Source organism: Pipra filicauda, unplaced genomic scaffold (genome assembly GCF_003945595.2).
Source record: "Pipra filicauda isolate LSUMZ 115617 unplaced genomic scaffold, ASM394559v2 scaffold421_size600610_pilon, whole genome shotgun sequence".
In the NCBI taxonomy this organism is placed as follows: domain Eukaryota; kingdom Metazoa; phylum Chordata; class Aves; order Passeriformes; family Pipridae; genus Pipra; species Pipra filicauda.
Genome location: NW_024104556.1, coordinates 58,323 through 83,026, shown reverse-complemented (window position 1 = coordinate 83,026; position 24,704 = coordinate 58,323). Strand labels below are relative to the sequence as shown.

General features: G+C 57.4%; 2 protein-coding genes and 1 long non-coding RNA gene across 7 annotated transcripts; 2 read left to right on the top strand and 1 right to left on the bottom strand.

The window, feature by feature from the left end:
* Nucleotides 1-95: 95 nt before the first annotated feature.
* On the top strand, nucleotides 96-17,865 carry SZRD1 (SUZ RNA binding domain containing 1). Of its 5 annotated transcripts, XM_027711441.2 has the most exons (6): nucleotides 96-340; nucleotides 486-665; nucleotides 13,341-13,390; nucleotides 13,611-13,688; nucleotides 14,296-14,550; nucleotides 15,884-17,865. In XM_027711441.2, the coding sequence occupies exons 1-6, from the start codon at nucleotides 335-337 to the stop codon at nucleotides 15,984-15,986; spliced, it is 672 nt and encodes a 223-aa protein (XP_027567242.1). In that variant the 5' UTR covers nucleotides 96-334; the 3' UTR covers nucleotides 15,987-17,865. The 5 variants fall into 5 exon arrangements, 4 of the variants coding, with proteins under 4 accessions (XP_027567242.1, XP_027567245.1, XP_027567244.1 ...); XM_027711444.2 differs by lacking the exon at nucleotides 13,611-13,688 and having other exon boundaries at nucleotides 14,299-14,550; XM_027711443.2 differs by lacking the exon at nucleotides 13,611-13,688 and having other exon boundaries at nucleotides 97-340.
* Nucleotides 17,866-19,095: 1,230 nt separating this feature from the next.
* Nucleotides 19,096-23,980, top strand: NECAP2 (NECAP endocytosis associated 2). The gene is made up of 8 exons (XM_027711458.2): nucleotides 19,096-19,461; nucleotides 20,192-20,292; nucleotides 20,371-20,475; nucleotides 21,413-21,494; nucleotides 21,934-22,036; nucleotides 22,382-22,541; nucleotides 22,651-22,732; nucleotides 23,134-23,980. The coding sequence occupies exons 1-8, from the start codon at nucleotides 19,364-19,366 to the stop codon at nucleotides 23,174-23,176; spliced, it is 774 nt and encodes a 257-aa protein (XP_027567259.1). The 5' UTR covers nucleotides 19,096-19,363; the 3' UTR covers nucleotides 23,177-23,980.
* On the bottom strand, nucleotides 21,652-23,987 carry LOC120324097. Its single transcript, XR_005565108.1, has 2 exons — nucleotides 23,596-23,987; nucleotides 21,652-21,994 (listed from the first exon to the last, which is right to left on the bottom strand). It is a non-coding gene; the product is annotated as an uncharacterized LOC120324097 (long non-coding RNA).
* Nucleotides 23,988-24,704: the final 717 nt, after the last annotated feature.

Below are 24,704 nucleotides of genomic sequence, written 5' to 3'. Positions count from 1 at the left end.
GAAGGTCAACGCTCCGCACGGGTGCCCGGCCGCCATGTTTGACGGGTCCCGTCGCCATCTTGGGAGCGGCGGGCGGGCGGCGCCGCCATGTTGGGGAGGTCGGCGCTGAGGCGGAGGGGTCAGAGCGGGTCCTGCTCCCTGTCCCGCTCCTTGTCCCTCTCCCTTCCCGGGCTCCCACCCTCATCCACAGCCCCAGGAGGCACAGCGCGGGCACGGGGAGCCTCCCTGCCCAGCCCTGCGTGTTTCCCCCAGCCCTGGAGCCTCCTGAGGGCTCGGCGGGCGGGCGGGATGTGACCCATCCCCGAGCCTGGAGGTCACTGGTACTCCGTTGGCCATGGAGGTGAGGAAAGGAGGGAGCGGAGCCCGTTCCCTGTGGGAACATCCGCTATGTTTTGGCGCCAGTCCCGCTGGCCAGTGGCGTGCGGACGTTATTCCTTAGGGAAGGGGCACAGGGAGTCACCGCCGCCCTCTCTTTGCTCCCACAGAGCTGCATCCCACAGGGAGGAGCCCGCCCGGCATCCCAGGCGCCTTCCCTGCCCGAGGGGATGAGCCAGGAGCCTCGCGGAGAGCTGGGATTGCCTGGGATAGCCCATGGAATGTGTCCCAAGTGCCCCGTGGAGGGCTGGGATAACCCGGCAGGAGACGTGGGATTCACCCCCCACCAGGTGAGTACCACATTCCCAAAGGATCCTAAAGGATGCCCGCGGTCAGGCAGGGCTGGGAATGGGACTTCTTGCAGCAGGATGGAGGGGAACGCCCGGGAAAACGCCGCTGGAACGCTGCATGGGATGGAGCCAACAATGCCCGGCTGCTGGAAAACTCGGTGCCTGTTTCCCTCTGGAAAAATCCCAGAGGATGGGCAGGAACAGCCCGAGGCTGCTGCGCCTTTTCCTCCCGCTCCCAGGGCGGGGGGACGGTGTTTCGCACCCTTCTGAGCCGCCCAAAGAGCTGAAATCCAAGGATTTAAACCTCCCCGAGCGCCGCACGCCCCGGGCTTTGCATCTGGGTTTGTTTGAGCTGGAGGTTTATTGGTGCTTTTAAGGAATCCAGTCGCCATCTGCCGGCAAATGTGGCTGCTCTGGGGGGAAATTCGGGATTTAAGGGCAGTTTCTGTGATTTCCTGGGTGGAAAAGAGGATTTTTAGGATGCTTGAAGGGGCAGGTGGGTTTGGAGTGAGGAAAATGAAATGCAGATCCCATCCCAGACAGCTCTGCGTCGCACAGAGCTTAAAATAATACATCAGCGTGGGGAATATCTTGGGGGTAAATGAGATAAATTGAATAAATTAGAGTTTTTTTGAGGGAAGTTTGATGTTTTTAAAGGTTTGGGCTGGTCCTTGTGCTCCATTAGAGCAGCTGAGGGCTTGGATGGAGAGACACAAATTGGGGATGGTTGAACATGGGAGGGATGAGAGGTTGGATTGGTGGTCAAAATTTCCTAAATTTAGGGGCTGATTTGACCAGGAACCCAAAATTATGGGAAAACACCCCCAATTTATGAGAAAACACATCAAAATTGAGGGAAAACACTTCAAAATTAAAGGAAAGCCCCTCAAAGTTAAGGTGAAAGACCTCAAAATCAAGAGAAAACACGCTAAAACAAGGGAAAATACTCCAAAACTAAGGGAAAAGACCTCAAAATTAAGGGAAAGGACACCAAAATCAAGAGAAAACACCTAAAACTTGGGAGAAAACACACTAAAATTAAGGGAAACGCTCAGAAATTAGGGGACGAACACCTCAAGAGTAAGGGAGAGCACCTCAAAATAAGGGAAAACATCACAAAATTAAGGCAGAGACCCCAAAATTATGCAAAAAGATGTCAAAAGGGAAAACATCCCAAAATTAAGGGAAAACATCTCAAAATTAAGGGAAAATATGCCCAAGCTAAGGGAAAACACAGCAAAAGTAAAAGAAAGTGCCTCAAAATTAAGGGAAAACACCCCAAAATTAAGGGACAACACCCTAAAATTAAGGCAAAGCACCACAAAATCAGGGGAAAATACGCCAAAATTAAGGGAAAACACTCCAAAGCTAAGGGAAAAGACACCAAAATTAGAGAAAGCACATCAAAATTAAGGAAAACACTTTAAAATCAAGGGAAAACACCCCAAAATCAAGAGGGAAAAATCCCAAATAGACACAGAATGCACCAGAATTGAAGGGAAAACACCCCAAAATTAAAGCAAAGCCCCCAAAATTAAAGGGGGACGCCCCGCCCTGCGCTCGGTCCTCCCGCCCGCCAGGAGGCGCCGTCGCGCAGCCCCCATTCCAACCGCCCGTTCCCGCCCTTTGGGCGCGGTGCGCGTGCGCTGCCGGGCGCGGGCGGGGGGGGTGGGGGGCGGCGCGCGCATGCGCGGGGCGCGGGCCCGGCGGCGGACGGGAATTAAAATGGAAGATGAGGAGGTCGCGGAGAGCTGGGAGGAGGCGGCCGACAGCGGGGTGAGCGCGGCCGCGGGGGCCGCCCGGCAGCGCCCGGCACGGTGGGGGGACGCGGGCGGGCGGCGCGGGGCCGCCGGAGGAGGCGGCGGGGCGCGGCGGGCCCGCGGCCGTGCTAGGCCTCTTAAAGGGGCCGCGGCCTCGCTCGGCGTGAGGGGCCCCGGGCTACCCCCGCCCCGCTCCTCGCGACCCCTTCAGCCCGCCTTCAGCGCCGGGGGCGGCTCCCCGCCCGCCCGCCCGCCCCCGGCTGCTCCTCGCTGTCCAGACCCCCTCCCCGCCCGCGCTGGCGGGTCACGGGGGTCGCGGCCCGGCCCCGCACGGAGCTCCGCGTGGTGCGAGCGGGGAGGGCGGGAGCGGTGCGTTCCCTCTGCAGCGCCAGAACGCGCCCCCCCGGCAGCGCGGGGACTCTCGCAGGGCACCTGGGGACCGCGGGGTCACCTCCAGGGCGCTTTTCCCTCTTGTCCTGAGCGCGCTGCTGCTTTAGGGCACAACGTGGGGGCTCCCGGCGCGGCCGAAGTTGTGCCGCGCTCTGAGCGGCGGCTCCGGAGCCGGCGTTCGGCAGCACGTGGGGCAGAGCGGGAGACCCCGCGAGTTTCGGTGGGCGCTGCTCGCACCCAAAATCACTGTGTGAGCGGCAGCGTGGGCGGGGGCTCTGCGGGGAGAGGAAACCTCCCTGCCGGGCAAACCTCGGGCTCGTGAGGGGCCGGGGATCGCGGGGGGCCAGGGGGCACCAGGACCCCCTGGCAGTGAGTTGGGGAGGAGAGAGAACGGGATCCTGGGCAGGGGTTGGGTTACAGCCGGCCGGAGCCAGGGGACAAAATAGAGCTGTAACTCAATGCCCTGAGAGGTGCCAGGGCCCAGCTGGCACCGGGAGCTGCCACTCCTGCCCATGCCAGGGGGCTGCAGTCACTGGGAGCCTCCTGCCCGGCCTCGGAGTTAATCCCAGAGCTCCCAAACCGCTCCATGAAGGGACATGGCTGTTTGTGGGAGCTGGTGATGACTCTGGCCTTGAGTAATGGTTTAAAATGGTCCTGCTGCTCCAATCCCGGCCCTGGGACATCCTTATCCTTCCTGCTGGTGCTTCTCAGGTGGGATTTTAGAGCCCTTAGAAGGAAAAATCCCAGTCACTTGTCCTTTCTCACACCCTTTTCTGGTCCAAACTGCTGGGAGTTTGTGGTTCTACTCAGTGCTGCTGAGCAGGGAGATTCCTTGAGAAATCCCAGAATCATTTGGGTTGGCAAAGCCCTCCCAGCCCATGGATCCCCCCTGTGCCCGATGCCCACCTTGTCCCCAGCCCAGAGCACTCAGTGCCACAGCCAGGCCTTCCTTGGGCACCTCCAGGGCTGGGGACTCCAAACCTCCCTGGGCAGCCCCTTCCAGTGCCTGACCACCCTTTCCAGGGAGAAATTCCTCCTGATGTCCCACCTGACCCTCCCCTGGCACAGCTGGAGGCCGTTCCCTCTCCTCCTGGCCCTTGTTCCCTGGCAGCAGAGCCCGACCCCCCCCCGGCTCCCCCCTCCTGTCAGGGAGTTGCAGAGCCAGAAGGTCCCCCCGAGCCTCCTTTTCTCCAGGCTGAGCCCCCCCAGCTCCCTCAGCTGCTCCTGCTGCTCCAGCCCCTTCCCAGCTCTGTTCTCTTCCCTGAGGAGCAGCTGCAGTTGCAGTTGTTGGGCTCTGGATGCCTGTGGAGCAGTTGGAGCTGTGTGGGAAGGGAGCTGTGTGTGCAGGGCTGGCAGAGGGCTGCCCTCTGGCATGGCTCGGGGGCACAAAGGGGGGTTTCACCCCCTGCCTGGCAGGAGGAGCCCCTCGGCTGCTGGTGGGAGCTGTGGGAAGCTGGGAGGACTGGAGTGGGGGAGGGCCCAGCCTGCTCCTGTGCGGGGTCTGTCCTGCCCCAGGTGGTGCAGGAGCAGTGTGGGACAGTCCCTGCCCTGTGTGGGACAGTCCCTGCCCTGTGTGGGACAGTCCCTGCCCTGTGCTGCTGCAGGGGGATGAAAGGAGGGACAAGGGCAGGAAGAGGCTCTGCTGTGGCACCTGCAGCTCCTCCCGAGGGCAGTGCAGGGACAGCCCCCTCTGCTCTGGGGACACGACAAGACCCAGGGAACGGCTGGAGCTGTGCCAGGGGGGTTGAGATGGATCTCAGGAAAAGGTTCTTCCCCCAAGAGTGGTTGGCACTGACCAGGCTCCCCAGGGCGGTGTCACGGCCCCAAGGCTGCCAGAGCTCCAGGAGGGTTTGCACAATGCTCTGAGGGACAGGAGGGGATTGTTGGGGTGTCTGGGCAGGGCCAGGGGTTGGATCTGTGATCCCTGGGCGTCCCTTCCAGCTCAGAATATTCCATGACTTTCTTCCCTTTTTTTCTGGTTTGCTGTGGGTCTGAGGCAGCACAGGATGGTCCCAACAGAAAGGAACAAGGCAGGGCAGTCGTGGTTGGTGCTCCAGGGCAGTCTGACACAAACCAGGAGACACCAGGGAGCAGCTTTGAACCCATCCTGTTCTCCTGAGAGTGCCAGGACAGGGGGAATGGCTTCCCACTGCCAGAGAGCAGGGATAGATGGGATACTGGGAAGGAATTCTTCCCTCTAAGAGTGGGCAGGCCCTGGCACAGGTTGCCCAGAGAAGCTGTAGCTGCCCCATCCCTGGAAGTGTCCCAAGGCCAGGTTGGAGCAACCTGGGACAGTGGAAGGTGTCCCTGCCCATGGCAGGGGGTGGAATGGGATGAGATTTAAGGTCCCTTCCAACCCAAACCATGCTGGCATTCTAATAATTTAGAGTTACTTAATTTTTTAGACCCTTCAGCACATGAGGGAACAGTGGAGATACAGTGGAGATACAGTGGAGATACATGGAGATCCATGGGGGGGTTCTGGAGTACATTCCTGTGTCTCAGCATGTCATTCTTTAATATTGCACCCAGAGGGTGTTTCTTGGGAAAGAAAACACATCAGACTTTCAGTGCTGGCTTTTTTGTCTGTGGTGTTTGGTGTTGTGCTGAGAACTTCTACTCGAGGCCTTGGAGAAGAGGGTTGTCAGCAAGGGGCAGAGCTCCTGGGCCTCCTCGTTCACAGCCTCCTCATTAACACCTTCCTGGTTTATCTCTCACAGCTCTTCCCGTCAGGCAGCACTGAAATCCCAGTGAGTGGAAGGAAACCCCCCAAAAACCCCAGCACAGCTTTGCTTTGGTGACTGAGGGGCTGTGACACAAATCCTCCAGTGGCTCCTGTTTGTCTGTTAGTCCTGTGCCATCGGAACTGCCCCAAAAACGGAGCAGCTCCTTGGGAACGTGTCACCCCCCACTGCCCCTGTGCCAGTGCAGGTGCCCTCTGCCCCAGCAGTGTCGCCTGTCCCAGGAATCCCGCGGGCACAGGGCATTAATTAGATCCTTGGAATGTCTCTCAACTGGGGAGGTTTGTCTCATCCAGGAGTGGCAGATGGAAAGGCAGGGTGTGAGTAAGGAGTGAGCTGTTCCGGCTGGGAGTGGGGATGGAAAGGCTTCAAAGCCCAGCTGGGGTCAGTCAGCACTAATGGCACTTAATTCCTGGGTTTCCTGTTGTGTGGCCCAGCTGGCTCTGGGGCAGCTGGAAAACACAAGGCAGAGGTCAGTTGGAGACACTCAGGCCTGTTTACCTACTTAAACCAATAATTAAATGCCAGGTGGGAAGCTGGGCTCCCAAACTGGAGTGCAAGCCCTGTATCCATGGTCTCGGGGAATCCTCAGCCCTGAATTGGTGCTTTCCAGGTGGGTTTGTTGGTTATTCCTTTGCCAGCTGGAACTGGAGTGTGTCAGAGTCTTCATTAATAGCTGATTTCAAGTCAGAATGTTTCCAGTTCCTCCCCAGGGGCAGCTCCAACCTCTCTGTGCCCAGGGATTGAGATTGTTGGGGTGTCTGTGCAGGGCCAGCAGTTGGACTGGATGATCCTCGGGGGTCCCTTCCAGCTCGGGGCATTCCGTGGTTCTCTGCAGGTCAAACATTAGGCTGACAACCTAAAATAGGTTTAAAAAGTCATGGCATTGATCCCTTTGTGTGTCATTGCCCCTGCAGTTTGCAGGTGGGTGGCTTGGCAGGGCTGTGCTGTGCCTCCCTGATCCCACCAGGAAGGGAAAACCTGCCCCATCCCCTCCTGATGGTCCTCTTGGGAAGGGTGGGAGCAGCCAAAGGCCTGGGAGTGAGCTCTGCCCTTCTGCTGGGGGGCCTGGGATTGTCACCCGCTCCTGGGGCAGGACAGGTCCCCTGGAGTTGGCAAAACCCCCCATTTCTGTCACCTCAAGGAGTCTGAGGGGCAGGGCTGGCACCAAGGCACGGGATCCAAAGGATTTGGCTGCTGTCACCTGGAGTTGCCAAATGGGATCGAAGTACAGCGAACTCAGAGGGAAATATTCCGGAGTGTGACACTGTGACCTCTGGGCTGTGAACCACTGGGGTGCTCAGAGGGCAAACCAGCAGGGTTTGGTGTGCAGGGGTTGTGTCCATGAGGAAAACCACTGGGGTTTGGTGTAAGGGCTCTGAGGATCACAGAATTCCAGACTGGTTTGGGTTGGAAGGGACCTTAAAGCCCATCCAGTCCCACCCCTGCCATGGGCAGGGACACCTTCCACTAGCCCAGGTTGCTCCAAGCCCTGTCCAAGCTGGCCTTGGACACTTCCAGGGATGGGGCAGCCACAGCTTCTCTGGGCAACCTGGGCCAGGGCCTGCCCACCCTCCAGGGAAGGATTCCTTCCCAGTATCCCATCTAATCCTGCCCTTTGGCAGTGGGAAGCCATTCCCTTGTCCTGTCCCTCTCCAGCTCTCCTGGAACCCCTTTAGGCACTGGAGGGGGCTCCAAGGTCTCCCAAGCTTCTCCTCTCCAGGCTCTCTCGTCCTTTGCTCCCAGCAGAGCTGCTCCATCCCTCTGATCCCCTTGGTACCTCCTCTGGACTCTCTCCAGCAGCTCCACGTCCTCCCTGTGCTGTTCCCCAGGGCTGGAGCAGCTCTGCAGGGGGGTCCAGAGGGGGCAGAGGGGCAGAATCCCCCTGGGATCAGTCCAGGATGGGTTTAGACTTCACCCCCCAAAATGACCTTGGGAGAACTTTCCCTGAGCGTTTGCTTTGGGTGCTCTAATTGGTCCAAACAATCCCGAAACTGGGAAATGGAAGTTTCTGTTCCTCCTGCTCCGTGCTGCTTGGCAGAGGCGGTTTTTTGGGGAAGAAAAGTGAGTTTGGGATGTTGGGAATAATTGGCAGGTCCCTCACTAATGGGAAGTGAGTGTTGGTGTGGATGTTGCCCCAGGAGAAGCTGCTGCCACCCTCCCAAGTGCTCCCACCCGTGGCACGTCCGTGCTGGGAATTCCGTGTGGCGCCTGCCAGGCTCGTTCCCAGAAATACTCCTGGGTCTTGTTTCTTGGTCTCCTGCTGAGGAGCAGGATCTGCCTATGGAAAACATCAGCACCAGCAGCTTCCAGACATCTGAGGCTTTCCTGGGACAGGGCCCGAGCACAGCAGGGTGACTCGGAGAGTTAATTCGTGGAGCAGTCTGACTCCCAGGAACCTCAGGAATTGGAATGTTGCAATAATTAATAGGTTAATTCATCTTTGGAGCAAAGCAGTAGGTGGCTGGTGAGGACATTGGAGGATTGGCCACGTCTGCTCCTGGTTCACAGTGTTTTTGGTGAAGCATTTCAAGTTTTGGGTCTCATCAACAGCTTTGGTGACCTCAGCTACTAAAACCTGTTTGTATTTCCTAAGGAAAAGAGCAATACCCAGGCCCTGCAGTTCATTCCTTCTGAAGATGCCCGAGTGGTGCTTTAGTGAGCAGATGAGCCCGTGGCTGTGGGAATTCCCTGCTCCAGGGTTGGATCTTGCCCGTTGGTCGATGGCAGGGGTGGAAGGTTGTGCTGGGGAGCAAACACAGCACAGGACGTGGTTAATGGTTTTCCAGAGCTGTGTTTGGAATGTGGTCAGATACCCAGGGGAGCACAGGGAGGCTGGGAGGGTATCTGGGTTTCTGCAAAGGAGTCGTGGAGGCAGAGAGAGAAATACCCCCCAGGGTGAGGGATTTCTGGGAACCCAGGTCACTTCCTTCCCTCAAACCCTCCACTGGGGTCAGTCACTGAACTTGGAATGAAAACCAGCCGAGCTTGGAGCTGCTGGAATTCAGTCTCTTTGGAGAGTCCTTCTGGCAGGGATGGGGAGGATAACGCTCTGTATGTGTCCAACACATTGCAGTTATTCCCAGATATTCCTTTGGACACAGCAAGGACTGACTCGGCCTCCCTGTGCTTTGCAAAGCACCGGAGAGCTGGTTTTGCTTGGGAATGTGCCTAAATCCCATGTGAAACTGTGATCCATAGGAGGAAGGACACATTCCTGGGATGGAATATCCATCTCCAGCTCCCCAGTAACTTCACCCAATTCCCAGCTTTACTGGTGGGGTGGTTCTTTAGGATGCTGGAACATGGGAATGTGGGATCTGAGCAGCAGGTTTGTGTCCCGGGATCCGTCTGCATTCCAAGGGGTGTTTTATCCATCCTTTCTGCTCTTTTCCCGGGGCTGAGGGCAGGAAGGGGGGCTGGGCTGGGGCTGGGGCTCAGTTTCCGTGACGTCCTCGGCTGAAATGTCAGAGCAGCGTCTCCTTCGGGCTGTTTGTTGGGGCCCGCGTGGCATCCCGACATAATAGCCCTAAAAATAGGGGGCTGACATTCCTGACGGATCTTTGGGGAGGGGGTGGCAACCAGACTTAGTGTTTGGGGCTATAAATAAGTTTGCCTGGGAATGGGAGCTGGCAGAGCCTCCCCAGGTGATGAATCAGTGGGGTTTGAACGCCGTGACCTGCCCAGAACTGACGTCCTCGGATTCCAGACCCAGCTCGTGCCTTTGGGTTGTTGTAGTGCTTCTGGCGCTTGCCCGCCGAGTCAGCTCCTAATTTTATCTCCTTATCCCCAGCGTGACACGGCAGTGGGAAGGGAATGACATCACATCAGCAAGGATTTGATTTTAATTAAAAATGAGCCATGCCAAGGTGCTCCTGCTTTTAAATGGGAGCAGTGATCCCTGTCACGAGCTGAGAGGCTGCTCAGGCTGGGGCTGTGTCTGCACGTGGTGTTCAAACACCTCCAGGCTGCAATTCCAAAAATCCTTGGAGTAAACACTGAGAATGTCCTGAGGAATAGGGGGTCTGTCCTTGCAGTTAATAGGAAACACAACTTGTGCCCCGTCAGGAGGTGTGTGAGGTGAGGAGCTGCTCTTTGACCATCTGGTTAAACACAAAGGGAGACCTTTTCTGCCCAAAAGTTCAGTGGGTATCTGGAGGCAGCTGGAATCCCCTCAGCAGTGCCAGGAATTCCGAGGATCGTGCAGGACTAACAGTTGTTTGGGGTGAGGTGGGAGTGGGACGTCTGTGTTTGGTGGGAGTGGGGGTTTTATGGGATTCTGCCAAGATTTCTACGTGTGGAGGAAGCCTCGTGTTTTGGAGAGAACACAGTGGTTCCAAGAGCTGAGGTTGGAACTTAGGGAATATTTTAGCTGCTCCTAATTTTGCTCCTTGTCCCAGCCCGGGGGGGCACAGGAACAGGGCAGGGCCCGTCCCTGTGCTGGGCACAGCCAGGACACCTCCAGCCCCGGGGGCACCGCTGGGACCCTCTGGACAAGGAGGACCCGGAGGGGCTGGAGCGTGTGCAGGGAAGGGAACAGAGCTGGGAAGGGGCTGGAGCAGCAGGAGCAGCTGAGGGAGCTGGGGGGGCTCAGCCTGGAGAAAAGGAGGCTCAGGGGGGACCTTCTGGCTCTGCAACCCCCTGACAGGAGGGGGGAGCCGGGGGGGGGTCGGGCTCTGCTCCCAGGGAACAAGGGCCAGGAGGAGAGGGAACGGCCTCCAGCTGTGCCAGGGGAGGTTTAGATTGGATATTGGGAAAATTCCTTCCTGGAAAGGGTGGTCAGGCACTGGAAGGGGCTGCCCAGGCAGGTTTGGAGTCCCCAGCCCTGGAGGTGCCCAAGGAAGGCCTGGCTGTGGCACTGAGTGCTTTGGGCTGGGAACAAGGTGGGCATCGGGCACAGGGGGCACTCCAGGGGCTGGGAGGGCTTTTCCAACCCAGAGGATTCCGTGGGACTGTGTGAGGAGCTCCCCAGTCAGGGATCAGCTGCTCAGAGTGGTTGGGGTGGTTTGTGCTCCAGGACCACGTGCCTCCGCTCCGTTGGGAGATTGGGATACCCCCAAGGATTCAGCAGGAATTGCTCTGCCCAGGAGTGGGAAGGAGGGAAACGGACGGTGAAGGGCTCCTGATGGTTTTGAAGGATTCCTTGGAATGAGTTGTGGTGTTGAGCAGATCAGAGCCCTTTGCTCTGGGGTTTTGCTCTGGGTGGGGAGGCTGCAGGTGGTGCTGGAGGAAGCACGGTTGCTGTGGGGGTTCCAGAGCTGTCCAGCAGCACTGGGAGTCCCTGGGACAGGGACATTCCTCCCCGTGTTTCCAGGGGCTGAGCTCCAGGTGACGCTCTGCAGCTCCAGGGTGTCGCAGGGCTGACCCTGCAGAGCCTCCAGGGATGTGGGAACGCGGCTCTGGTCAAACCACCTCTGCTGTACTGGGAAGGAGGGAGCAGAGCAGAGCCCTCCTTGTGTCCTGTCCCAGTTCCATGCCCCACACTCCCAGCTGGGGGGCTCAGCACCATGATCCCGACTCGCCCTTGGCTTTGGAGTGGCTGATTTCACTCTGAGCACAAAGTGAAATGAGTTGGGAAGCTCTTGGGTGTGTTTTCTCCACCTTCCACCCTGTTTTCCCATCATTGTCTCTTTTCCACGTGCCAAAATATTTCTTAAGGGACATTTGGGGAAGCTCCATGGCTTCCAGGAGGCCCTGGGAGCTGTGATTGACTCTCTGAGTCCGCAAATCTGCTTTAAAGGCTCTTGTGTAGCAGGATGTCACCTTGTCTGGCTCAGGGACGAGCCAGCCCCTTCCCCTTGGTTTGACTCCCACTGTTTGCCACCGGCTGCTCCCCAACACCTCCCTGCTCACCGGGATGTCTGGTTCCCTGTTCCTCTCTCTGAGGGCAGCAGGTGGATGATGGACATTTTCCCTCCCTCCTGCATGGTGCTGGGATGAGGTTTTGCTCCCAGTCCTCTGGAGAGGAAGGAAGCTGCGGGTGTTTGCCCCCCCTGGGAGGCTGTGGCTGTGCCCTGCTCCAGCCCAGCACCTCAGGAAGCTCCTCCCTGGTTTTGGTGCCTCCCAGGACAGAGTTTGGTAGGAAATTCAACCTCCCACCCACCCTTTATCTCCCCCAAATGATTAATTGCTTTCTAGGTGGAGGCTCCCATGGGCTGTTGGCCCGTGTGACCCAGAGCAAACACTGTGGTTTGGCAACTCCTGGTGACTTCTGGTCATTCCCTGCTCACTGGGGCAGCAGGGAATTCCCGTGCAGACCAGTTCCTTTGCCGGGCCGGGCCTGCCATGGTCTGTGCCGGCAGGGACAGCTCCCGTGGCTTTTTGGGGAAGCAAACAGGCCTCAAAGTAGGGCAGCTGCATCCTGCCATAAGCTTGGAATTTCCTTCAGTATTGCCAGTTATCAGCTGGCAAACCCAGGACACTCTCAGGTCGTTTTTCCTCTCTCCCTGGTGATTAAATAAAACATGAAGAGCTATTTTGGAGCCTCTTTTCACGGGATCTAAAAATACCGGTGGGGTTGGGGCAGGTCACCTGGAGAAGGGTTGGAACTTGGCTCTGTTCTCCTCTTCAGCCAAGAGTCTCTCTGTAATCCCTTGGATTGCAACACCCCAACACCTTTGCTGGGTTGATTCCAGCCTGGGACAGAGTTGCTCAGATCCCAGTGCTCCGGGTGGGAACACGTCCTGCCGTGGGTGACTCGGCAGCCAAGGGCAGGAGCAGCTCAGCCGGGCTCGGATCCACTCCAGCAGCTCCCTGCCTGCGTGTGGGGCAGGGCAGGGACTTCTCCTGACTTCAGGGCAGGAATGTGGCCCTGCCAGCCAGTCCTCTGCATGGCTGCAGGATCCAGGCTTAGCTCCTGCTGGAATCAGGCCTGTGGATCACCCTGGTCACAGGATCCAGGCTCAGCTCCCGGCTGGAATCAGGCCTGTGGATCACCCCAGCTCTGGGCTCAGCTCCCAGCTGGAATCAGGCCTGTGGATCACCCTGGCCACAGGATCCAGGCTCAGCTCCCGGCTGGAATCAGGCCTGTGGATCACCCTGGCCACGGGATCCAGGCTCAGCTCCCAGCTGGAATCAGGCCTGTGGATCACCCCAGCTCTGGGCTCAGCTCCCAGCTGGAATCAGGCCTGTGGATCACCCTGGCCACAGGATCCAGGCTCAGCTCCCAGCTGGAATCAGGCCTGTGGATCACCCTGGCCACAGGATCCAGGCTCAGCTCCCGGCTGGAATCAGGCCTGTGGATCACCCTGGCCACGGGATCCAGGCTCAGCTCCTGGCTGGAATCAGGCCTGTGGATCACCCCAGCTCTGGGCTCAGCTCCCAGCTGGAATCAGGCCTGTGGATCACTCCCTGGGCTACTCCTCTGCCCAGGAGGTTTAGCACAGGTTCCTGCTGGGATCTGGGAATACCTTGCTGTGTAATCCCATTTTTTAACCCAAAATAGAGCTTTTTTGGCCACCTGAAGTGCTTAAAGTGAGCAATGAGGGCATCAGGCCACGATCCTCCGGATGCTCGGCCTGCTGTAGGTGTACTCCTGGTTACAGGAGAATGGATGTGGTGCTTTACTTTTCTCTTGGAATATCCATGCTGGCTTTGCTTTTCCTTGCCTCTTTATTCCCAAGTCATCCTGGGATGGAATCACACCCTCCCTACCCCCAGTACAGGTACAGAAGAGTGACATTAAATCTGTGCTCAGCCAGGCTCAAGCTCCCACCTCTGGGATGAGATTAGGCTTTATTTGATTCAATCCATCACATTCCCATCTCTCTGTCCGTCTTTTCCAGGAGATAGACAGGCGGTTGGAGAAGAAGCTGAAGATCACACAGAAGGAAAGGTAACGCCGCCGTGGGGCTGGTGGAATCCCGGTTTTCCCGAGGTGCCGTTGGACAGCTGGAGGCCTAGGGAGTGGGAACAGCGGGAAAACGGCTTCAGACTGAGCAGGGAGCGCTGGGTTGGAGTTGAGGATTAGGGAATCCCTGTATCCATGCCACTGGATGGCCCTTGGGACCCACAGCAGGGCAGCAAAAAGCTTCCTGAGAGTGATTTTATTTCAGAGCCGGGTCTTCCAGACGGGATGTAGCTACAGCTTTGGGGAAGCCTTGTAAGAAAAAGCCTCTCCCAGGAAGAAATGGGTGAGTCAGGTAATCCCGGCTCCTGGCCCTCAGTGGACTTGCCTTGTCTTGCATCAGGGAGACTTTCTTTTCCTGCTTCCTTTGGCTGAGGGTGGGGAGGGGTGTTATTGCCTCCTGCCAGAGGGGTTCTACTCACTGCTGACAGCTCTTGTTGGATTTTTTTTCCCCTTTGATTGTCATGGGATTAATTCTCTGGGAATTCTGTGCAGAAAAGGGACTATAAAAATAATCTGATGGTGAGAGGGGTTGTGAGGAGTGAAATGGCAGGGCTGGAGTGAAGGCTGGGTATCCTGGTGAGTGGAGCCCTGACACTCCTTGCAGGGAATGAAATCAAGGTGCTTATACCAACATCTTTGACTGCAAATGCTAACCCAGTGTTTGTTCCCTTCCCTTCGGGGGAGTTTGATGATGTCAAATGCAGCAGGGCCTGATTTTCCATCCCTTTCCCAGCTAATCTGCTGCTCCAGTTTAGGGTTACAAATATAACGAGCTCTTTAATTACTCCAGGCTGCCATTAATCACAGGAACGGCATCTGCCCACCAGGAATTCACACTGAGAGCAGGAAAAAAACCCCAACTCCCAACCCGATGTTTTTGTTTCAAACAGTAGAAAGTCCAAATCTCCTCCCAAAGTGCCGATCGTGATCCAGGACGACGGCCTTCCCTCGGGGCCTCCCCCCCAGATCCGCATCCTCAAGAGGCCCACGACCAACGGCGTCCTCAGCACGCCCAACTCGGCCAGCCGCCCGGCCTTCCCGGTGAAATCCCTGGCACAGAGGGAGGCGGAGTACGCCGAGGCCAGGAAACGCATCCTGGGCAGTGCCAGCCCCGAGGAGGAGCAGGAGAAGCCCATCCTGGACAGGTGAGAGTGGCCCCGGGCGCTCCTCGGGAATTCCTGCCTGGTGGAGCTCAGGGATGCGCTCCTTGGAGAGCAGAGTGAGGAGCAGGGAGGGAGCAGTGCTCTGTCAGCAAAGCCTCCACTAGGTGGGAGTGGAGGGAAGTGGAAGTGCCTGATAAGGCCATAAATCATGGAATTATTAAGGCTGGAAAAGCCGTCCCAGATCATCAAGACCGACCATTAACCCGGCACTGTGGTCACCACATGTCCCCAGGTGCCACATCCACACGCCTTTGGAACAGTTCCAGGGGTGGGGACTCCAAACCTCCCTGGGCAGCTGTGCCAGTGCCTGACCACCCTTTTCATGGAGAGATTCCTCCTGATGTCCAACTTGAGCCTCCCCTGGCACAGCTGGAGGCCGTTCCCTCTCCTCCTGGCCCTTGTTCCCTGGGAGCTGAGCCCGACCCCCCCCGGCTCCCCCCTCCTGTCAGGGAGTTGCAGAGCCAGAAGGTCCCCCCTGAGCCTCCTTTTCTCCAGGCTGAGCCCCCCCCGGCTCCCTAAGCTGCTCCTGCTGCTCCAACCCCTTCCCAGCTCCGTTCCCTTCCCTGCACACGCTCCAGCCCCTTTGGGTCCTCCTTCCCTGGAGGGTCCCAGCGGTGCCCCCGGGGCTGGAGGTGCCCCGGCCGTGCCCGGTGCAGCCGTGGGATGATCTGAGCACCTTGGAAGAGCAGGCTGGGGGTGTAGAGAGCAGGGAGGGCACCCCGAGTCATCCTCGTAGAATCATGGAATGGGTTAGGTTGGAAAGGACCTTAAAGCTCATCCCATCCCACCCCCTGCCATGGCAGGGACACCTCCCACTATCCCAGGTTGCTCCAAGTCCTGTCCAACCTGGCCTTGGACACTTCCAGGGCTGGGGCAGCCACAGCTTCTCTGGGCAACCTGTGCCAGGGCCTCCCCACCCTCCCAGGGAAGGATTCCTTCCCAGTATCCCATCTATCCCTGCCCTCTGGCAGTGGGAAGCCATTCCCCCTTATCCTGTCCAAAGTCCCTCTCCAGCTCTCTTGGAGCCCCTTTAGGCTCTGGAAGGGGCTCTAAGCTCCCGGAGCTTCTCTCCTCCAGGCTGATCAATCCCAATTCTTTCATCCTTTCCCCATCTCAGAGCTGCTCCATCCTTCTGATCCCCTTGGTGTCTGCTCTGGACTGGCTCCAGCAGCTCCACATCCTCCCTTGCTGGGAAGCACGTGCCGATATTCCCGTGTCAGTGCGTTCCCCCCTCAGCGGGCGCCTGGGGCTTTGCCGAGGGCACACGGAGTTCCACCCCGCGTTCCCTGCGGCTCTGACCCCTCTCTCCCTGCAGGCCCACCCGGATCTCGCAGCCGGAGGACACCCGACAGCCCAACAATGTGATCCGGCAGCCGCTGGGCCCCGATGGCTCCCAGGGCTTCAAGCAGCGCAGATAAAGGCGGATGTGCCGCGGTTCCGCCGTTCCAGAAAGCCGGGCCCCCGGCACGGACACACGGACCTGGGCAAGGGGGACTCCCGGCGTGATTTGCACTGTGACCCCTTCGCTCTGCCCACTGTGACCTTCAGCCCCACGCACTGTGACCTCCCCTCTGCACCCACTGTGAGCGGCGATCCCGAGGGCTGTCCCGAGGATCCAGCGGGAGAAGGAGGGGGGTGCCGGACTCGGGCACCGGGAGCTGCGTGTGCCGCTCGGGTCGGGGCTGGCGCCAGCAATAACGTTTGTTGTACTCGAAACCCTGGCATTTAAGGAAAAAAAAGATGGGAAGTGTCCCCAGCCACGCATGTTGTCCTCATCACTTCCAGAGCGAGTTCTGTTTCCGAGGATTTTGGGTTCTTCTGTTTGATTTTCTGTTTGTTTTCTCTGTCTGGGATCGGCCGAGTGTGTGGGAAGGGTTTGACCTGTTTGTGTTAATCCACAGAGGTAGTTCAGTGTTCCCAAAGGAATTCCAATGGATTTCCATGAGTTGAATGGCTCGGGGTTGACAGGCTCTTGCTTCTCCTTCCGAAGAATTGGACTCCTGGATCCCCCGGGATACCTCGGAGCCAGACCTGGTCCACGCCTCGCTCCTGTGCAAGCTCGGCTCCCTTTTCCTGCTGCTTTGAGGAAAAGCTTAAAACACCCCTTGGTTGGGCTCTTTTGTGTTTTGGGGAGAAGGGAATGTGGAGTGATCCCATGAAAATTCCTGCTGCCTGGCCACAGAGGGCCAGGCAGTGAAGAATTTGGGATATGTGGTGAGGAGGAGAGTATCTTGGAACGGAGAGCGGGATGTCCAGAGGGTCTGACCCCGCAGGGACGGTACGAGCTGCGTTTGCCTCCCGGAATTCCAGACACTGGGAACAAACCCAGCCTTGGAGAGAGCCTGGATGATCCCTCCATCTTCAGGAAAGGGATTGTCCTCCTTCAGCTCCCGAGAAGAGGCCGGGGAGGCCGGTGCTCCGCAAGAACAGGGATGTTCCCCCCTGGATGAAGCTGAATATCAAGGGATGAGATGAACACTAAATGCTGCTCTCGGAGGGGACCTGGAATTCCCTGTGTGGTTCCCGGCGGATTCCCAGCAGATTCCTGGGGTCTGGGTGCTGCCTTAAGTAGGTTCAAGGGTGAACAAGCCAATCCTGACGTGGTGCCCGTGCAGGGCAGCACTTCCTGCGTGGAAATACAGCTTAAATCCCACAGGAACGGGAAAAGAAAAACTACCTGTGCATCCCACGGATCCGCCGGAGCTCAGTGAGCTCCTTAAGGCCGATTGCAGGTGGGGCAGGATTCCCTCGGGATTCCCCCGGGATCCCCAGCCCCCAGTGGTTCGGGGGGGTCTCAGTTTCCCCCCCCGGCTGGTGGTCGGGATGAGCTCCGGGAGGGAGCGGGAGGGGAGAAGGACGTCAGCAATAACCGCAGTCACCGCGCCTTTCCTTAACTATTCCCCAAACCCACCGAACAGCCAAAAAACCCCAAACCCACCCGGCTCCCGGTGGGGCTGGGCAGTGTTCAGCCACTGCCTCCTCCAGCACCGGAATCTCCGTGTCCGGCACCGAAATTCCATCCCCGGCACCGAAATCTCCCTTTTCCAGCACCGAAATGTCCTTTTCCAGCACCGAGATCTCCTTCTCCGCCCCGGACTCCTCCCGGCCGCTCCATCCCGGTGCCCAGGATACGTCCCGCCCGCGGGCAGGGCTCGGCGTTCCTGCGGGAAGCGCCCGCGTCCCGAGGAGGGCAGCAGGGACCCGGGACCCGCGTGTTTGCGCCCCACAAACGTTGCGCCGGAGAGAAAAACGTTTTATAAATTGTATTTTAAATAAATGTCTTTAAACTTTTAAGGACTTTCGGTTCTCCCTCTTTCATTCCTCTCGGGGCCCGAGCTCAGAATCCATCGGGAAGGGAAAAGCTGGGAGAAAGCCTGGGTGGGTTTGAGCCAAAGGAGGGGGGATTTTGCTCCGGTTTTAGGGTTGGTGGGAGATGTCCCGGGAGGGAGGATGTGGATCCAACTCGGGATGTGAGCAGGCATTTTTAATTAATTAATTAATTGAATTAACTCTAATTGTCTTGTTGCTCCATCCTGTGGCTGTTGTGCTCCATAACCTCTGGAAAAGGAGGAGGAGGCTGTGGAGGTGCCCAGGGCAGGGGGATTCCAGGAGCCCTGGAATCTCCCACGGGCCCCCATTCCCTTGGAGTTGTGATTTTTAATTACTTTTAAGTTTATAATATATAAATAGTATATGACATAGTATAAATAGATATAAATAAGTACATATAAATTTATATAAAACCAACTATATACAAGTAAATATCTGCAAATATATAAAAATATGTACTAAAGTGTATAAAATATGTATAATAATACAACAACATAATATACAATACAACATAACATATAAATGTATATAATATATAATGTTATAATATAAATATATGGGGGTTGTATATACAAATAAATATTGAAATAAATATATAGTAGATGTAACTATGTAAAATAAAAAGTATTTGTAAATGTGTAAAATATGTATAATATATAATACAAGGTAGCATAGTACAACTATAATGTTATAATATGAATATATGGTGTCTGTATCTATACAAATAAATATTGAAATAAATATATAATAGAGATATAAATATTTAAAATATTTTATATCGACTTAGATATAAAGATATAAAAATATATGTAGTGTATATGTTATATAATATTCAGTATATATTATATAAGACTATATTATAAAATACTGTATTATATATTGTATATAATAGTATATAATTCTATATAGTAAAATGATATATAATATATAATATTACAGTAGAATATAATATATAAAATAGAATACATAGAATATATAGAATAGAATATAAATATATAATTATATAAACAATTATGTTATGTAAAAAATCCCACAAACCCCTGAATTTAGTGACTTGGAGCCGCAGAGCTCCAGGGAGAAGGGTCCAGGCCGGGATGTGGCCGCTGCCCCCCGGCCGAGCTGGTTCCCAGTTCCAGCAGCAAACTGGGACGAGCTCCCGCAGCGGGTCCTCCCGTCCGCCAGGAGGCGCCGCGGACGCGGAAGCGCCTCCCGGCGGCAGGTCCCACCCGCGCTGGGGCGGCCGCGGAGGCGGCAGCGAGGGAGCAGCGAGGCGGTGGGACAGAGCGGCCCGGGGACAGAGCGGCCCGGGGACAGAGCGGCCCGGGGACAGAGCGGCCCGGGGACAGAGCGGCCCGGGGACAGAGCGGCCCCGGGACAGAGCGGCCCCGGGACAGAGCGGCTCCGGGACAGAGCGGCCCCGGGACAGAGCGGCCCGGGGACAGAGCGGCTCCGGGACGAGGCCGCGATGGCGGCGGAGCGGGAGGACTACGAGGCCGTGCTGTGCGTGAAGCCGGCGGTGCTCGTGTACCGCGTCCCGCCCAGGGCCTCCAACCGCGGCTACAGGTGCGGCCCGAGCCCGCCCCGAGCGGTGTCAGCGCCTCTGGGCGCTGCCCCTGCCCTCGGGCTGTGGAGGGTCCCCTCCCCGTGGGCTCTCGGGGGTCCCCCCGGCCATGGGGTGAGGGGTCCCCTCCTCCTCATAAGGTGTTTGGGGGCAGCCCCTCCCTGTGGGGTTCGTGGGAGTCCCCTCCTTAGAGGGTGTTTGGGGTTCGCCCCTCGCTGTGGGGAGCGGGGTTATACAGACCCCATAAGTTATTTGGGGTCTGCAACTCCCCGGGGCCAGCAAGAAGTGCCCCCTGAGGTATCTCTGTCCTTCAGAGGGTTTCTCTGCCCCCCCGGGGTATCCCTGTCCCCCATCCCCGCCCCACAGGGCTTGTCTCCATCCCCCCGGGTGTTTTGGGGTCCCCCTCCCGTCAGTCCTGGACTAATGTCCGTCCTGGCCCAGCCAGGCTGTGCCTGGCCCAGCCCAGCACCACCCAGAAGCTGCTTCTCTCCGAACCCCTGTGGAAAGGGAACTGAAACCTCCCGGGCAGCGCTCGCTGCTCCCGCTGAACCAAACCCAGAAAGGGACCTGAAACCTCCCGTGCTGCGCTTGCTGCTCCCCCCAAACCCAAACCCAGCAGCTGCTCTGGGGGAAACGGGAGCTCTTGGGACAAACCCCCTCCTTCCCACCGCGGCTCCCTATCCCAGCTCCGAGGGGCCTTTGGGGGGCTCAGATGCATTCCCTGTTTTCCAGAGCCGCGGAGTGGCAGCTGGACCAGCCGGCCTGGAGCGGGCGGCTGCGGATCACGGCCCGCGGCAGCACCGCCTTCATCCGCCTGGAGGACAAGACCTCGGGTGAGGGGCGATCCACGGATCCTGCGGGAATGGGCTGCCGTGCCCCGGAGTTATCCCACTCCTGTCTCTCTTTTCCAGGGGAGCTCTTTGCCCAGGCACCTGTGGAGCAGTTCCCGGGAATTGCTGTGGAGAGCGTGACGGATTCCAGCAGATACTTCGTCATCCGGATCGAGGATGAGAATGGTGTGTCACCAGAGACCTTGGGAAGGCTTCAGAGCCCTCCCTGCTCCTGCTTGGGAAGGATTCCTGCTTTCCAGGGTGGGATATTCCCTGCACAGGGTGGCAAAGGAAGGAATTATTGTCTGGGAAGGATTCCTCCTTTTGGGAAGGATTCCTGTTTTTAAGGGCTGATATTCCCTGCACAGGGTGGCAAATAGAGGAATTATTTGGGAAGGATTCCTGCTTTCCAGGGCAGGATATCCCTGCACAGGGTGGCAGAGGGAGGAACTCTCACTCCCACACATCAGCAGGGCTCTGACCTTCACCAGGAACACAAACACTTGGATTTTCCTGCTCGGTGTTGGAGTGAGGGCACGGGATCCTCCCCGTGGTGCCAGCTCTGCTCTGTGTTCCCTTCCAAGGGGTTTTACACCAACGAGGTGAAATCCCTGGAGAAGGGAAGGGTTTGCTGTGACCTAATTGTGGCCTTCCCGTGCCTAAAGGGGCTCCAGGGAGCTGGAGAGGGACTTGGGGCAAGGGATGGAGGGACAGGACAAGGGAATGGCTTCCCATTGCCAGAGGGCAGGGATAGATGGGATATTGGGAAGGAATTCCTCCCTGGGAGGGTGGGGAGGGGCTGGGATGGAATTCCCAGAGAAGCTGTGGCTGCCCCATCCCTGGGAGTGTCCAAGGCCAGGTTGGACAGGGCTTGGAGGATCCTGGGCTGGTGGGAGGTGTCCCTGCCCATGGCAGGGGGTGGAATGGGATGATCCTTAAGGTCCTTTCCAACCCAAAGCATCCTGGGATTCTGTGATTCCACGATCTCCAGTGCCATGGCTCAGGCTCCACAGTCCCAGCTCTCACTGGAGCTGGCAGCAGGCACGAGGATGTGTGGGATGGACTATCCCATCCCTCCTCCTCCGCTGCTGTGCATTCCAGCCCCTATCCCTCCCCGTTCCAGGCCGCCGGGCGTTCATCGGGGTCGGCTTCGCGGACCGAGGGGACGCCTTCGACTTCAACGTGGCCCTGCAGGACCATTTCAAGTGAGTCTGTGCCTTTCCCAGCTCCTCAGCTCCAGTTTTGGCAGGTGTCCCCCAGGAATGTTGGAGAAGTGGGCAGGTGTGGTGGGAAGAGCTGGGAACTCTTGTATCCCTGCCCTCTGTATCAGCCGTGTCCCAAACTGGGCTTCCGAGCCCCAAAGGGGGCAAATTCCCTGATTTATTTCCCTCCTTCACATGCCACCTGTAAGGGGGTGCCCCTGAGGGACTGGGATGCTGCTCCAGCTGCTGGGAATGGTGGGGTTTGGGGAGGGATGGCTGGAGGATCCGTGGGAATTGTCCCTGCAGTGCCCCGGCAGGTGAGGTCTCGGGTCACGTCCGAAGCCTTTAAGGAGCTGCTGCCGGGCCCAGGGGATGATCCTGAGCAGGATTTGTCTGGGGGAGCCTGGTGACGTCTCCTTTTCCATGGATTTAATTCCCGCAGGTGGGTGAGGCAGCAGAGCGAGCTGGCCCGGCAGGACCTGGATCAGGGACCCAAACTGGATCTGGGATTCAAGGAAGGACAAACCATCAAACTCAACATCGCTGTGAGGGGCTTTTCCAGCTAATTCCAACCTCGGGTGGCACAAGAAAGCAGCGGCTTCTCCCCAAAATCCTCATGCAGGAGGAATGCTGGGGCAGAGCCCATTGGGATAACGCTGCCTGCAGGGATTTGCGGGGGGTTGTGTTACAATTCCTGGTTCCAGAACCGGGTCTATGGGATTTTTGGGCAAAAAAACCACCCTTGGTGTGACCCCTTTAGATGCACCAGCAGTGGGATATCCCAGCACCGCAGGATTTTATCCCCAGAATAAACGTTTGGCTTTGTGGGATTTGCTCTCCAGCTCTGGCTTTGAATGTGATCCCACCCAAAATTCCCACTCTTCTTTCAGAACATGAAGAAAAAGGAAGGAGCCACAGGGAACACCAGACCACGTCCTGCAGGGCCCGGGGGCTTGACTTTGCTCCCACCACCTCCCGGGGGGAAATCCTGTGGAGAGCGCCCGCCCTCCCTGCCCGGCCCCGCCCGGCTCCCGGGAACGCCCATCACAGGTCTGGGCACGGCCGAGCTGGCAGGCTCCATGGAATCCTTTGGAGCTGGGGGAATGTGGGAACAAGGGCAGGAAATAACCCCTGGTGTTTGTGTTCTCTCTGCCCACAGACTCGGTGCTGTCCTGGCCTCAGCCCTCTGCTCCCGCTGCTCCCGCTGCCGACGCCTGGGGAGACTTTGCCAAAGCTTCGGGGTGAGCCTGGAGGGGCTTTGGGTGGGATGGGGGTGCCCCAAATCCTGCTGGTTTTGCTGGAAAACCCCACTGGGGTGGGGGCACTGCTCCACCCAGTCCCAGCTTCGGGATTCAAAAGCAGCTCTGCCAGAGCTCCAGGAGCATTTGGACAATGCTCCCAGGGACAGGATGGGATTTTGGGGTGTCCTGGGCAGGGCCAGGGGTTGGACTGGGTGATCCTTGGGGGCCCTTCCAGCTCAGGACATTCCGTGGTTCTGTGGGGTGCAGATTCCCTGAGTTCAAGTCTACGGGCACTTCTTGCTCCAGGGTAATTCTGGGGTGATCCTGGAGGACCCATTTGCTGCCTGGATGCCCCTTCCAGGTCTAAATCCCCTTTTTTCCCTGGTTTTCCCTCTCTCCAGGTCAACTCCTAACCAGACTCAGGGGAACTGGGTCCAGTTCTGAGCCCACAGGGGTGCTGGGATCCTCGGGATTCCTTTGGGACCAAAAAAGCAGCTTCAGGACACCTCACTCCTGCCCTTAAATCCTGCCTGGCATCAAAATGCTGGAATAAGTGCTGGAAAGAACCAACCACGTGCCTTAAAACACTCCACACGCCTGTGCCTGCTGCATCCAGGGTCTGTTATTGTCCCCCTGGATCACGGGAGACCTTCTCCCTTGGGAAAAACCATCCGGTTCGTCCCCTCTCCTCCATAACAAGGGGGTGCTTGGGGTCTCCTCAGGGACTTTCTCCTTGGTTTTTTGGGCTGGATAAATCCTTCCCTGGGCAAGGAGCATCCTCCTGGAGACATCCCACCTCCCAGCTCCGCACAACGCCTGCCAAGATGCCGAATATCACCTTGGTTTTCTTCCTGAGCACTTACCTGGGATGTTGGGAAGCTCCAGCCGTGGTGTTTCCATGCTGAAATTCCTCATTTCTTACTCTGGGAAGTTTGCTTTATTCCTGCTCTCCTTTGAAGACAGGATTTTTTACTTCTTTCCATGGACTTTTCGTTAGGGACAGAACGGTCTCTTGGACAGAGCTGGGGTTGAGACTCCTCCCTAAACAAAGAAATATTTTCTTACCTATTTATATGAAGCCTTTTCCACGTACGAAATCCCACTTGTTTTTTTATTCAGTGCCTTGGATTTTCCTTTTCCAACTGGCTGACGGGCATTTTGCTTTCGGAGCTTTTCCCTGGGCCTGGCAGCAAAGCCAGGTGAGCCTGGGAGCCTCAGAGTGAACAATAAAACGCTTTGGATGCCACAGTGGAGTCTTTTCCTCCCCCCGGGGCTGCTCGGAGGGACTGGGATGGGCTTCTGTGATTCCCTCTCCTCGGTGGTGCCAAGGAAACGGGAATGGGAACATGGGAACGGGATTGGCCGGGGAAGCACAACAGAACCTGTTGCTTAGCAGTGGTTTGCGCTTGGGAAGGTCGCCGGGAGAGGGAGGTGAGGGAGGAAATGGGGGGAAAAGGAGGGTTTTTGGGACACAAGTGCTCGAGGGGGGGGATTTGAGGCAGCTTCCCCGTGGCTGCAGGGATCCAAGGCAACGTAAATCCTCAATCCCATCTGCCTGGTCCCGGTAATCCGGAGGAGAAAGGGCACTTTCCCTGGTGGGGGGATTGGGAAAGAGGGTGGGAGACCCCCTGGAAAGCAGAGTGTGGCTTGGGATGGGATCCATCCCTTGTTTCGGGAGCAGGGATGTCTCCGGCCCCCACTGGGGGCAGGTTTTGGGCTCGGATCGGGGATTTCCCGTCCCCTTTCCCTGCCGGGGGGGAAAAAGTCCTGAATTACGCGGGAGGGGGAACGTTGCTGCTCCAGAGGCGGCGGCGCGGGGAATCCTCCCGAGTCCCGGCGCATTCCCACATCCCGGGGGAGGGTTTAAAGCCGCTTCACCCCTTGGCAACCCCGGCTCGCTCCTCCCCGGAGCTTTTCCTGCCGGAGCGAACCCCGGGGCGTTAATGAGCTTAATGAGCGCCGGGGCTTAACG

What these genes read in the sequence shown, in the direction of transcription:
- SZRD1 (XM_027711441.2), top strand. An exon ending in TGGGATTCACCCCCCACCAG is followed by an intron (nt 666 to 13,340) that starts GTGAGTACCACA and finishes CGTCTTTTCCAG; the next exon opens with GAGATAGACAGGCGGTTGGA. An exon ending in AAGATCACACAGAAGGAAAG is followed by an intron (nt 13,391 to 13,610) that starts GTAACGCCGCCG and finishes ATTTTATTTCAG; the next exon opens with AGCCGGGTCTTCCAGACGGG.
- NECAP2 (XM_027711458.2), top strand. Translation starts at nt 19,364, where the DNA reads ATGGCGGCGGAGCGGGAGGACTACGAGGCCGTGCTGTGCGTGAAGCCG. An exon ending in GCCTCCAACCGCGGCTACAG is followed by an intron (nt 19,462 to 20,191) that starts GTGCGGCCCGAG and finishes CCTGTTTTCCAG; the next exon opens with AGCCGCGGAGTGGCAGCTGG. An exon ending in GACTTTGCCAAAGCTTCGGG is followed by an intron (nt 22,733 to 23,133) that starts GTGAGCCTGGAG and finishes CCCTCTCTCCAG; the next exon opens with GTCAACTCCTAACCAGACTC.